The sequence below is a fragment of the Bos javanicus genome, chromosome 18 (genome assembly GCF_032452875.1).
Source record: "Bos javanicus breed banteng chromosome 18, ARS-OSU_banteng_1.0, whole genome shotgun sequence".
In the NCBI taxonomy this organism is placed as follows: Eukaryota; Metazoa; Chordata; class Mammalia; order Artiodactyla; family Bovidae; genus Bos; species Bos javanicus.
Genome location: NC_083885.1, coordinates 49,274,302 through 49,288,291, shown reverse-complemented (window position 1 = coordinate 49,288,291; position 13,990 = coordinate 49,274,302). Strand labels below are relative to the sequence as shown.

General features: G+C 50.3%; 2 protein-coding genes across 6 annotated transcripts in view; one reads left to right on the top strand and one right to left on the bottom strand.

The window, feature by feature from the left end:
• The window catches only part of SUPT5H (SPT5 homolog, DSIF elongation factor subunit), a 30,074-nt gene extending 29,010 nt beyond the window's left edge, over nt 1-1,064 (bottom strand). For 3 of the 5 annotated variants that reach the window (XM_061388244.1, XM_061388249.1, XM_061388248.1), the window contains exons 1-2: nt 959-1,064; nt 615-692 (exon numbers count right to left, since the gene is read on the bottom strand). In XM_061388244.1, coding sequence (XP_061244228.1) covers nt 615-689 — 75 coding nt within the window. In that variant the 5' untranslated portion in view covers nt 690-692; nt 959-1,064. Of the gene's footprint in view, nt 1-614; nt 693-870; nt 895-950 lie in introns of those variants that run through there. The other 2 variants (XM_061388246.1, XM_061388247.1) reach the window with 2 other exon arrangements.
• Nucleotides 1,065-8,083: 7,019 nt separating this feature from the next.
• On the top strand, nt 8,084-10,610 carry RPS16 (ribosomal protein S16). Its single transcript, XM_061388262.1, has 5 exons — nt 8,084-8,238; nt 8,375-8,476; nt 10,025-10,121; nt 10,223-10,270; nt 10,391-10,610. The coding sequence occupies exons 1-5, from the start codon at nt 8,191-8,193 to the stop codon at nt 10,534-10,536; spliced, it is 441 nt and encodes a 146-aa protein (XP_061244246.1). The 5' UTR covers nt 8,084-8,190; the 3' UTR covers nt 10,537-10,610.
• Nucleotides 10,611-13,990: the final 3,380 nt, after the last annotated feature.

The following is a 13,990-nucleotide window of genomic DNA, read 5'->3' as shown; positions in this document are numbered from 1 at the left end:
GACATGCTCCCCACTTTGCACTTGCTCTTCCCCCTTATGGGAACGCTCTTCCTGCACATGACGTGACTCACTCCATCACCGCCAAACGTCACCCTCCCAGATGCACCATGGTCCTACTGAAAGTTCAATCAGGACTCCCTAGTCCCCTTCTCTTCTCTACGGTTCTCCAGTGTCTTCTAGCTTAATAAATGACTTACTGATCAGCTATGTTTGTTTACCTTCACCAGAGCAAAGAAAGATTTTTTTAAAAAACCTGCTTTGTTTACTGGTTTAGCCCAAGGATTAAGAATTGTGTCTAGCATGCAGTAAACACTAAAAGTATATTTCGCCAATGACTGAGCATACCTAAAAATAAAAACTAATGTTTCTTACTATATGTCAAGTCCTTCAAAAACATCACTTGCTATCTCATTGTACCTGGACTATCCAAGTCCTCCAGCACCTGTGCTTCTGCTTGACTTGGGCTTGCCTATTTCTCTCTCTCCCCCTCCCGACAACCTGTAAGTTCCCAGAGACCAGAGCTCGTCCTGATCCTCTCTAAGCTCCCAGAGGAGCCGTTCTGCCCTGGTCCTGTCCCCAGGCCCCATGTCTCCCCCAGCGTCCCGGCCACAGACCTCGGCCTCCTCGCCGTCACTGCTGCGCTCGCTGTCCTCCTCCTCGGAGAAGTTGCTGTCCTCGCTGTCCGACATCTTCTGCTCACAGGGAAAGACAGCGGCCTCAGCGCAACCCCCAGTTCGGAATCCCACCCCGAGCCTCAGTTTCCCCCAGGGTTCCAGGGAGAAGAAAAACCCCTAAGCGCACTTCCGGCAGCCTTGTTCTGGTAACCGTGAACTCGAAGGAGAACCCTCTCCCCCACGCCACCTGCCATACCTCCCGAGCTCTTAATACAATCTCTACGCCTCCCTGGCCTCCAGCAACCGCCTGGCCTGCAACCCCGGCCACCAACCCACCGGCTCACCGCTCTTGCGACTCTTTAGCCTTCGCTACCAGCTGCTGTTCACACGACGCCTAACTGGGATTGACGTGCTCTCTCGCGAGAACCTACCTCTTGGCCCCGCCCGCCTAACGCGAGACTCCCGAGGCTCGTCCCCGATGACGTACTTCAGGACGCCATATTGAGAGTGGCAGAGATTTCTTAAAGTAGGGCGTGGAGCCGACATTTTCGGAGGGTCAAATGGGCGTGTTTTAACTCCCCTCTGATCGGCCTTTTCTCAGTTCAGTTCAGTCGCTCAGTCGTATCCGACTGTTTGCGACCCCATGAATCGCAGCACGCCAGGCCTCCCTGTCCATCACCAACTCCCGGAGTTCACCCAAACTCATGTGCATCGAGTCGGTGATGCCGTCCAGCCATCTCATCCTCTGTCGTCTCCTTCTCCTCCCGCCCCCAATTCCTCCCAGCATCAGGGTCTTTTCCAATGAGTCAACTCTTCGCATGAGATGGCCAAAGAATTGGAATTTCAGCCTCAGCATCAGCCAGAAGTAATTTAGTCCAGATGTCTAACGCGGTGTGCTAAGCCGTGAGGAGGCAGGGAATTAGTCGCACAGAGTCGGACACGACTGAAGCGACATTGCAGCAGCAGCAGCAGCAACAGCAACAAATTTGCAAATAAGTCAGATTCTATCTCACAGCCTCTGAAACATTCCTGGGAGGTAGGTACCCCTATTTCTCAGGCGAGGTAACCTAAGCTCAGAAAAATTAGCTATGTAACTGGATGGGCCACCTGATGCGAAGAACTGACTCATTTGAAAGGACCCTGATGCTGGGAAAGATTGAAGGCAGGAGGAGAAGGGGACGACAGAGGATGAGATGGTTGGATGGCACCACCGACTCAATGGACCATGAGTCTGAGTAAACTCCAGGAGTTAGTGATGGACAGGGAGGCCTGGCGTGCTGAAGTCCATGGGGTCGCAAAGAGTTGGACACGACTGAGTGAACTGAACTGAATTATTTGTCAGAGAGATGGCAAAGAGAACAGGCATCAGGGAGAGATAAAAATTAACCTGATGGAGGGGGAAAAAAAATCGGGAGCTTTTTAGAACACATTGCTAAAATTCCCACATAAGCGATGAGAAATCTGGATTCAATTTACAGAAATTTAATATATACCTATTTAGTTACAGGGGAATGAGTTACTGATGGGCTGACAGTGGCACACACAAAAAAGTTTCTTTTTCTATAAGCTTGCTTCCGATTTTTTTGTTTTTTTGTTTTTCTTTAAATATGTATTTATTTACTTATTTGGCCTCGGGGTTCTTAGTTGCTGCACTTGGGGTCTTAATCTTTGTTGTAGCATGTGGGATATTTAGTCCTGGCCTGTGAACTCTTAGCTGAGGCTTGTGGGACCTAGTTCCCTGACCAGGGAGGGAGCCCAGGCCCCCTGCACTAGGAACGCTGAGTCTTAGCCACTGGACCACCGTCGAAGTCCCTAAGCTTGGTTCCTTTAAACAGCAGTTCTTTAGAATGGGATTCCACATAAAAATGCCTATTGACACTTCTGCACGAAGACATTTACTCCAGGACAGGGAACCATCATTTTCTCCCTGTGGAAAACTTTTTCTTGGTGTATCAGTGGTTCTCAACTCTCCATCCGGCAGCACATGAGAACAGTTGAGAAGATAAGAGATAGGCAGAGTAGCCCCAAACAGGAAACAACCCAATGTCTATCATGAGGAGAAGGAATGAACAAGTCGCAGCACATACATGCACTGGAATGATAACAATCCGCTGATAGCACATGAATGAATATCAAAAACACCCACTGAGTGAAAGAAGCCAGATACTAGGGTATGTACAGTATTATTCCATTCATAGGAGATTCTAGAGCAGGTAAATCCAATCTATACAAATAAATCAGATTAGTCAGTCTCTAGGACTAGAGGTGGAGACTGATAGGGAAGAGGCATAAAAGAATTGCTTTGGGGTCATTGAAATGTGGTGCGTGTGCTCTCTCTCTCTCTCTCTCTCTCTCTCTCTCTCTCTATATATATATATGTCAGAACCCTTTGAAACGTACACTTAAAATGGGTACCTTTGGGGTTTCCCTGGTAGTCCAGTAGTCCAGTGGCTGAGACTCCATGCTCCAAATGCAGGGAGCAAGGGTTCCTGGTCAGGGAACTAGATCCCACGTGCCACAACTAAGACACAGCGCGATGAAATAAATAATTTTTAAAAAACGGGTACCTTTTGAAAGTGAAAGAAAATGAAAGTGAACTCACTCAGTCGTGTCCGACTCTTTGTGACCCCAGAGACGGTAGCCTACCAGGCTCCTCCATCTATGGGATTTTTCCAGGCAAGAGTACTGGAGTGGGCTGCCATTTCCTTCTCTCTGCCTTTCCTTCTCCTTTTACTGTATGTAAATTATTCCTCAACAAAGTTGACTTTTAAAATACAGACGTTCAGGATTCACTAGAGACCAGTTGTCAAGTTCTCCAGACTAGGACCTAGCCACCAGCAGTATTTAAAAGTTCTCCAAGCAGTGATTATTTGTAGCCAGGGATATGAGCCACAAGACTTCCTCTCCTCAAGGGATGGGGATGAGGTTAGAGGACAAGCGTGCATTGTCCCTTCCTGGAAGCAGAGAGAGGAGGAAGTATCTGAAAGAGAGGGAGAACAATGGGGTAAGGTGGGGTAATTTATCCAACTTCCTGCCCCAGTAGGTCAGAGATTTCAGGCTTCACATCTCGCCTTATTTTCTTCCTTCTTACCTCTTCCCCTCGCTCTTGGGGCTGCAGGTAAGGTCTTCTGGCCTAGAAGGAGAAGGCTTAGGGTTTAGGAACTGGGGCTGGAGATCAAGTTTCCTCTCCTTCCCCACCTGGCCTCTTTGGGAGTACCAGGGAGACTTCCTCTGAAGTTTATGCTGAGGGCAGGTCCCGAGCACAAGTCCCCTGTAATAACTCCAAGAGTTTGGCCAGAAAAAGAGGGACTGGTCTCTGAGGGTGTCCTTCGCAGGGTGGACAAGGGCCCTGATCAATCACCCACAGCCGGGACCCCAGGGCATCCAGTAGGCGCTGTAGGCGGAACACAACGATCCCCACGGATGGGCCCTCCTCAAACCCGATCACAGACAACTCCAGCCGGAAGCATCGGAGAGTCTCGGCAGGACACACCTGTGGAGACAGAGTGATCTGGTGTCTCTGGGCAAGGGCTGATCCCAAGTCCTCACCCCCACAGTTTCTGACTTGTAGCCTGGAACAAGCCCCTTCACCAATCTAAGCCTCAGGTAGGTGTGGGACCCTTGTGCAGTGTACAACCTTCACATCCGTACGTCTCAGCCCTGTTTACCTTGGAGGGTCAGTGTGAAGGTAATTAAGCTAATGTGCTTAGGACTTCCCTGGTGGTCCAGGGGTTAGGACTCCGCGCTTGCACTTTCACTGCTGGGGGCCCAGGGTTCAATCACTGGTCAGGGAACTAAGATCGTGCCCCCTCCAAAAAGGCCAATACACTTAAAGCATTTAGGCCAGCACCCGTCACCAAGTAAGAAATTATGTAAGAATAGCTGTTATTGGGACTTCACTGGCCGTCCAGTGGTTAAGTACCCACCTTCCTATGTAGAGGATGGGGCTTTGATCCCTGGTCTGAGAAATAAGATCCCACACGCTGAGAAGCAACTACTGAGCCCATGTGCCACAAAGAAAGATTCCAGGTGCCATAACTAAGACCCAATGCAGCCAAACAAATAAATATATATATATTTAAAATAATAGCTGTAGTCATTATTATCCTTTGTTGCTATTATATGCCAATCACTGTACTAGGTGTTACAGACAGCTGTGAACAAAATACATTTGTCAAGACTTGGACAGCCAGAATACCAGCCTGCCTGCCTCCTGGCCTCCAGTGTGTCCTGAGCTAGTGGATTCTCCCTAAATGTCCAACCCCAGTAAAGAGGGAACATGATACTCACCAATAGATTATCTGGGGTGTACAGACTGCCATCATTTTTGTTTTCCTGTAATTGTGGGGTAGGGAGGAAAATCAGATCTTGGAGAGGAAGAGACTGACCCTTCCGCAAACATGTCACCCACCCCACTCCTTAACTAGCCTGCCCCTGTCTGCTGGCTCTTCCCTCCCTCCTCACCAGCATCTTCGTGATGGCAATGAGGAAGTAGAAAGGCTCCCTTGGGCAGAGGAGTGGTCCTAGGCCTCCCAAGGGCAGCACCAGCAGGAGGGTGGTCCAGAGAAGCCACATGGACACCCTGCCCACCCCCATACTTTCTCAGGTTCCAGCCTGGGTTCCTGGAAACAAGAAGTACAGAGAGAGGGAGCAAGTTGGAAAACAGGAATGGGGGAGAGGAAATGCCCCGTCCCTGCCTTTCCATCTCTACTCAATCCATAGATACCTGGAAGTGTACTCCCAGAGGCTGGGGGAGATGGTGACCCTAGAGTAGGGAGGTTGTGGTTCAGAGAACTCTCTTCCCTTCCTTTCCCCCAATCAAGATACCAGATTCAGCAAGGTTATTAGGATCATCCTGGAGAGACCGGAGAGTTCAGAAGCGTCCCCTGTCCCCCAAACAGCCCCATGAGGCAGTCTAGAGTGTGTCCAGCCTGTGCATTCTGTGGCCTGTTTGTCTGCCCACTGGAAAACACCAGTTAGCTTGAATCCTGCAGGTGCTTATTTGGGAGTCTTTGCTGTCCTTTCTCCTATTTCTGCCACAAGTGTCTTGGAATCTTCACGCCTGCCTGTACCTGCTGACTTCTTTCTCTGAGCGTTGGCCTCTGCCTCTGTCACTTGTGACTTCTGTCTCCATCTCTGATCGACCCCATGTCTCTCTTCGTTTTTCTCTCCTCCGTTGGTCCAGTCTTTGCCTTTTCCTCCATGTGCACCTCTCTCTCTGGTGCTGTGTGCCTGTAGGTCTGTGGGTCCCTCCAGGTCAGCCTCTGGGTCCTTGCTGCCTGTCTCCCCGGCCCCTCGCCCTCTCCCTCTGTCACCCTTTAGGAGCTGGACTCTGAGCTGCAGGTTCCTCCCTTTGGCCCCAGACCCGCCCACCAATCTTCACTCTGGTTCCGCCCTCCAGGCATCCATGAGCCACCACACCCCTTTGAACCTTGGATCCCAGACCCAGTGCTGCCAGAGAAACTGAGGCAGCCGACTGCCGCCTGCACCTGAAAGGAAACTCATGGCTGGGAAGGGAGCAAGCATCATGAGCAGTGGGGAGCAAGGGGCTACCCTATCTTGAGGTTCCTCAGATGGGGGTGAGAGGACTGGGGATTCTTGGGAAAGGTAGATTTTGAGAGAGGGCTCTGAGAAGGATGAAGAGTTTGGTTTTTTGTTTTAAAATAATTTATTTGGCTGTGCCAGGTCTTAGTTACATGGAGATCTTTGATCTTCTTTGTGCATGAATTACAGTATGTGAGTTCTAGTTTCAAGACCAGGGATGGAACCTGGGCCCCCTGCATGGGGAGCAAGGAGTCTTAGCCACCAGGGAAGTCCCGGGATGAAGATTTTGTGAAAACAGGTTCGGAGGGGGCAGCAGTTCAGGGAAAAGTGGATTATGGGAGAGAAAGCTTCTGAAGGAGGGGGATTCTAGGCACTGTGGATTCTGAGGAAAGGAAGATTCTGGGGGGAAAGAGGGGTAAGGGTACCCTGAGTGGAGGGAAATTTAGGCAAAAAGGGAATCTAAGATGAGGGCTCTGAGAGAATTTTGGGAGGAGACTCTGAAAGGAAGAAAGTCCTTTAATATTTTTTTATTTACTTATTTGACTGCACCAGGTCTTAATTGGGGCAAATGGGATCTAGTTCCTTGATCAGGGATAGAAACTGGGCCCCTGCATTGGGAGCTCAGAGTCTTGGCCACTGGACCACCAGGGAAGTCCCTAAAATGAAAGGAGTTTTGGTGAAAGGTTCTGGGGAAAGGGCTCTAAGAGGAAAAGGATTCTGGGGAGGATGCTTTAAGGAGATGGGTTCTAGGAGGAGGGGGATTCTGAATCCTACCAGGATTCTTGAGGAGAAATTCTAGAAGACGGGAAGACTGCCAACTCTGAAGCAATCTCCTGGTGGTGGGAAAGCAGGGGGGTGCGGGGGGAGGGGTGAGTGTGTATGTATGAGAATCTATTGAGGATGGGAGTAAAGAGAGATAAATGAAGAGTCCAAAAGCAAATGAGAGCTGGAGGTGGCCAATGAGAACTGAGGATGTGAATTATGGCCTGTCTTCACCCTCCTTTCTCCTTGGAAGAAAACCTATGACAAGCCTGCTGCTGCTGCTGCTGCTGCTAAGTCACTTCAGTCGTGTCCGACTCTATGTGACTCTGTGCAGCCCACCAGGCTCCCCCGTCCCTGGGATTCTCCAGGCAAGAACACTGGAGTGGGTTGCCATTTCCTTCTCCAATGCATGAAAGTGAAAGTGAAGTCGCTCAGTCCTATCCGACCCTTAGCGACCCCATGGGATTTTCCAGGCAGGAGTACTGGAGTGGGGTGCCATTGCCTTCTCCGATGACAAGCCTAGACAGCGTATTAAGAAGCAGAGACATCACTTTGACGACAAAGGTCCGTATAGTCAAAGCTAGTTTTTCCACTGGTCATGTAGGGATGTGAGAGTTCAACTATAAAGAAGGCTGAGCATTGAAGAATTGATCCGTTGGAACTGTGGTACTGGAGAAGACTCTTGAGAGTCCCTTGAACAGCAAGATCAAATCAGTCAATCCTAAAGGAAATCAAGCCTGAAGATTCATTGGAAAGACTGATGCTGTAGCTGAAGGTCCAATACTTCGGCCACCTGATGCGAAGAGCCAGGTCATTAGAGAAGACCCCGATACTGGGAAAGATTGAAGGCAGGAGAAGGGTGCGACAGAGGATGAGATGGTTGGATGGGATCACTGCCTCAATGAACATGAGTTTAAGCAAACTCCGGGAGATAGTGAAAGACATGGAAGCCTGGGGGGCTGCAGTCCACGGAGTCCCAAAGAGTCGGACACGACTGAGTGACTGAACAACTCGCCCTCTCGGGCCGGCCCCCGACACCGTTCAGGGAAGTCAGTCCCTTCCACTCCCAGGTCCCGTCCTCTCCGCTCCCCCGGCCCACCTTCCTGCCGCCAATCCAAAGTCCCGCCCACAAACCGTAAAGCTCTCTGCCGTCGCAACGCTGAGCACAGCGCGCCTGCGCAGACCCTGAAAAGCGGCCAGGTTGGCTCCGCGTTTTCCTTTTCCGGTTGGGGCGCCGCGCAGTGAGGATCTCGTCTCTGCGCCTTCAGCCATGCCGTCCAAGGGCCCTCTGCAGTCGGTGCAAGTCTTCGGACGTAAGGTGAGACGGGCGCCCGATGGTAGGGACGAGGGGAGGCCCGTGTCGGAGAGAAGTCTGTGGGCAGGAATCTGAGTCTACTTGGAAGCCGAGGCCCAGAGCTCACGTGGCTCCGCTGTCTCCCCCTCGCTTTCCACAGAAGACGGCCACAGCCGTGGCGCACTGCAAACGAGGTAACGGCCTCATCAAGGTGAACGGACGACCCCTGGAGATGATCGAACCGCGCACGCTGCAATACAAGGTGCTGGGATTGAAGACGGGCGTTTGGGTTGAGTGGAGGGCTCTGTAGACGGATATGTTGAAATAAATGGGTTCCTGGAGTTCGTCGATCTTGGAAACGGAAAGGTCTGGTATCAACAGTGGGACGTTTAGAGGCTGAGTAGGGAATAGAAAAATGGGATATTTGACGATGGAGCTGGGTGTTGGGGGTTCAGGCGATATTATGAAAGTTTGAATTGAGAGTGGAAACGTGGATGTTGAAGATTAAGCAGGTGCTTAACTGGGTTGTTTGGAAAGTCACTCATTTGGGACGAGGTGGCATGGGAGCTCCCAAAATTTATGGGGCCTGATGACTTGCAGTAAGTTAATGGGGGACGTTTTATAGTGGTCTGCGCACTCTGAGGACAGGAATCAATGTATTGTCCCTCAAAACATTGTGACCAAAATAAGGTTTTGAATATTGTAGGTACTCAATAAGCATTACAAGAACAGAAGTTGGGTTTGTAGTGCTTGGCTGTGAAAGGAGTTCCTCTCCCCTCCCTGTTTAAGCCTCAGTTTCTTTTTTTTTCCTGAATAAAGTTTTATTGACCTCAGTTTCTTTGGCTCAGACCGGAAATATGTCGGAGTTTGATTTCTGCCTCTTCTAGCTGTGTTATTTGGGGCAGTAACTTCCCTTCTCTGTAAAATGGAAATAGGTTGATCCTTGAAGGGCTGTCGTGAGGGTAAATTGGATTCTCTGTGTGAGGTTGTTGGTGTGTGTGAGAAGGTGAAGAACTGTTTACATTGCAGGGTTAGTTAGAACTTCGAAGAGCAGGTAAATGAGTATTGTGGCTTATTGTCACTGACAGTTTACTCAAAGGCTTTGTGTGTGCATCCTGTATTGAGTGCTGGCAACAAAGCAGTGACCTGGATGGTTCCAGGGCCTGCCCTCCTAGAGCTTCGAATCCAGTGGAGGACACAGACTGGACCCAATACCAAACACTGCTCCCAAACAGTCAGAACTGGGGTAGAGGTTCCCAGAGAGGGTTTCTGACTCAAACTCGGGTGGAAGGGTCAGATCAGGGGTGGGGGGGAACTTGTGAGCTGAGGCCTAAAGTAGGTAAATCAAAGTAGGGTTATAGCATCGTAATTTTTCTGGAAATCTGTGCGGTGCAAAGGGAGGGCAGAGAGCTCAGGTGGGGAGAGCACCTGACATAGCCCAGGAGTGGTTTTTTCACCATCTGGGGCAGGCTTAGCGGCTGCAAAGATTTTCCTTACTGTTGGGCTAAGGTGTCCACATTCTAAGAATCAGGTTTAAAAAACAGGTGATCTGATGTCCAGAGAGAAACACAGGAGGAGGAACTGCTCAGGCAGGATTCAATTTGACTTCAACAAACTCTTCTGTCTTAGAAATCTCCCTGCTCTGCTGGCTGTGTATAGGGGGCTTTGAGTAACAGCCCAACACTCTTCCACTAATACTGAGGCCAGCAGTGGCAAGAGCTACTTGTAGAGAGCTGTGGAGGAATGTTCCGTGAGGTGGCTCAGTGGCAGGTTGTGATCTAAAATCCTGTAATGTCTCCTGTTACCCTAGCTACTGGAACCTGTTCTGCTCCTGGGCAAGGAGCGATTTGCTGGTGTGGACATCCGCGTCCGAGTGAAGGGTGGTGGTCACGTCGCCCAGATTTACGGTGAGTCCCAGACACTGGGCACATAGGTGGGTCTGAGGGCAGGGTCCCATCCCTGGGTGTTCATAAAGCTGATGTACCTTTTGTCTGTGTCTTCCTCACAGCCATCCGCCAGTCCATCTCCAAAGCCTTGGTGGCCTATTACCAGAAATGTGAGTGAGGGTGGGTCCTTCCCAGCAGGTGGGTGGGGGCATGTCAGGGGCTCACTTGTAGCCACAGAGTGGGAAGACGTTTGCTGGTGTCTAAATTTTGTCCCGTCCTTTCACCCCCAGATGTGGATGAGGCTTCCAAGAAGGAGATCAAAGACATCCTCATCCAGTATGACCGGACCCTGCTGGTAGCCGATCCCCGTCGCTGCGAATCCAAGAAGTTTGGAGGTCCTGGTGCCCGTGCCCGCTACCAGAAATCCTACCGATAAGCCCGTCATGAAGCCCAGCGTTTCCCTTTACAGCACCTTTATAATAAATGTTGTGGGATTTAAGGTTTCAGGAATGATGCTGTGGTCTTCCGTGGTGGGTCTTTCTCTAAAAGGAATGCAAGAAACACCTCCAGAAGCCTTTCTAGAAGCTACCACTCTGATTAGGACGTACGTAGGAGAGATGGGTGGGACCAGACCTGGTCTTAAGTTTCTCTGAACTCCAGTACTGGAGTCCAGTGTGTGAACACAGCTCAGGTGGGCTTGGTGCCTGGTCATTGGTTGTGTGAGTGAGTGTGCTTGTGGGTTTTATCTCTTTCAGTCCTTTTGCTGTTTTAATGGCATATCAGAGAAGAGCAGGGGAAATGTGTAAGATCAGTAATCTTTAATACAAGTGAGGAGAGGTCTTAAGTCAGCAGCTAAGGGCCATCCATGCATGTGTTGGGAAAGGAAATTTTTTAATGCCAGCCTGTAGTGTAGGTAGTATTGAGGTTGGGCAGGGGTCTGTAATCCCCGTTGTGGGTGGGTGCGTGATTTCCCCTGACTGGTTTCATCCTTCAGGATGTCGACTGTAACCCCCACTCCCTATGGCCTCCTTAAAGCAAGTCCCAGTTATGCTCAGTATGACCTTATGGGCCTGGGAATACATAGGTCTGAGGACATGTTCATCTCTTGTGTCTGCCATGTGATAAGAGCTGATGTAGGTGAACTCATTGCTGCCCCTGGGCTAGAGAGATGTTAGAGCACTTCTGTCATGGAAGAAAGTTCTGTGGGATGGTGCTGGTATATGTATAGGGAAGTAAAGTGTTGTTTGTGAATTAAGTTGCTCTCAGTTTCTTTCCCCATATTTAAAGGAAGCTAGTGAGCATCATTGGGGTGGGAAGGGCATCTGTCCTATAACAGCCTTTGCAGCCAGCGATCTGCCCCCAAGTGGGCTTCCTCACTACTTCCTGCCGAGCAAACTTAAGAACATTACACACTTGATCAAGGAGTAGTTTCACAAATTTTCTTTATAAAAGGAACTTGGGAGGGCTTCCCTGGTGGCTCTGGTAAAGAATCCACCTGCCAATGCAGGAGACACGGGTTTTATTGCCCTCAAGATCTCACATGGGGTGGAACAGCTAAGTTGTGTGCTACGACTGTGGAGCCCGTGCTCTGGAGCCTGTGCGCCGCAACTACTGAGCCCTGCACCACAACTAGAGAGCCCCTGCTCTGCAACTGGAGAAAGCCTGTGCAGCAACGAAGACCCAGCACTGTCAAAAGTAAAAACCGGGGAAGGAACTTGGGATTTACTGACTTGCTGCCCTTTCTGTGTGTTTGCCCTACTGATGAAACAGTAGCCACATGTGGCTGTGAAGCTGGGCTGCGCTGATGAGAATGTTGTTTACTGACAGGACAGTCCTGTGGGATGGTACTCGGGTATAGAAAATAGATACTACACACGGAGGTGGGGTTGGTGGAGCTCCACTAGGTGCCAGGCTACGTGTTGTTGGATTGTCTTCACACCGTCTCTGAGGTGGGTGGCAGGCAGGTATCTTCACCTTAGCTGCTGAGAAAGTGTAGTGGCAAAATAACCACCTCACCAAGTTTTGCATTGAAGCTGGAGTTACTAATAACTGCCTAACTGGGTTTGACTGGCATTAACCTAAACATCCCCAGGAGGGCAGCACTGTCCCAAGGCATGCCACAGACAGCCGACCTTACTTTCCCTCTTCAAGCCTGTCTTAATTACAGCTTACAAAAGGCAGGCTGTAGTAGACCGGCAAGAAAAGTATTCATGAGGAGGCGTTGGAGCTGGGGCCGTGAGGCAGAGGTAGGAGTTGGGCAGGCAGGAGGGATGGGATTTGGGGGCAGGGACCAGGAGGGGGCAAGGCAGGCCGAGTGCCCAGGGTTTTCCCACAGGGCCCAGAGACCCTCTTAATTTGAGGCTCCTGGCTCCCTCCCAGAGGCACAGCTGGGACACATCTGGAAGTGGCCAAGGGGGCTCGCCTCCTTCCTCGCTCCAGGCCTTGGCGTAGACGGCCCCCTTCACCCTCCCTGCTGCCGCCTCCTCAAATACCGAGAATTCCGGCGCCGCTGGGAGCCTGGGCCAGGCTGGGAACTTTCCTTAAGCTGGGAATGTGCAGCTGGGGGCGGAAGCGGGGAGGGCCAGCCTCAGTCCTGACCTTTGGGAGGCTGCAGTGGAGCAGGTCCAGGCCAAGGAGCCCGACTCAGCCCATGCCCTGGTGTATGGCATGGTACCCACTCAATAAATAACTGAATGGAAGCCAGCAGCTAACATTTACCGAGCCAGGCCTTGTTCACTTTATCTAGCTAATGATCAGTAATTACCTAGGGCCTTTGGAGTACCAGGCTTCAAGCCTCTTGTGGGCAAGGAGATGTTCCCTGTTGTATTCCCAGTGGCAAGAATAGCGCCTGACAAAGACACTCGAGTGCTGACTCAGGCTTGGCTGTGTGGCTGAATCCCATCTCTGCGCCTTCCCACTCACGTGACTGGGCAAGTATCCTCTCTGCCTGAGTTTCCTCATCTCTAAAGTGGGGATTACAGATCCTCACTTGCCTGTTAGGGATATTGAGGACTCAAAGGGAATGAGCTGAAATAGTGACTAATGCCTGTGGTATGTAGTTTAGAACTCAGTAACAGCATTTTTTGCTGTTAACTGATTGTTAAAACCAGATTCTTGGGCTCCTGCCTTGGGGGTTCTGATTTCATGGGTTGGGACTGGATCCTGGGGCATCTGATGTAATCACGGCCTTAGTTAAGTCAGGGGGCTTCCTTCATAGCTCAGTTGGTAAAGAATCAGGCTTAAGCACGTTTGGGAAGTAAGGATATGCTCACTGAATCTTTGTGGATGATCCTATAAAGGCGGATACTGTTGTCTTCATCATACAGATGAGGCAACCAGGCTGCGGGGGAGGGGGGGGTTCCACATGAAGTACTAGAAAAGCTGGGGCTTCAGTTCAGCCATGATGCTGTGGTGTCTCAGAGAATTCCAGGGAAGACAGTAAGATCTAGAACACAAGACGTTAAGTGCTCAATGAAAGAAGCTAATATTACCAAAGAAACAAATTGTGCTGCTTACTGGGCCTTCCACTGCTGTGAGGGCGACAGAACGATCTTAGAATAAAAGCCTTTGTCTCTTAAGACCTGAATGACTTTTGGAGGTGGGGGTTCACTGAGGCACTGTAGAGGTCCCCCAACTAGAGAGAGGCCAGGTAAAAGGATCAATACAAGAACTGGATGGATGGGTATTGAAATGGAATACTTAGGAGGGTGGAGAGTGGTTGCCAAGAGAAATCAGGCAGATGTGGGACACTTTTCCCAGAATCCCAAACCCAATCCATTCTGGTGTTAGCATGGAACTGTCTCTGAAGTTTTGTAGTACCAAGACCCAGAAGAATCCAGGTAAGGAAGGATGGATTGAAAGAGATTAAAACGGCTGGCTGGCTGGTGGTA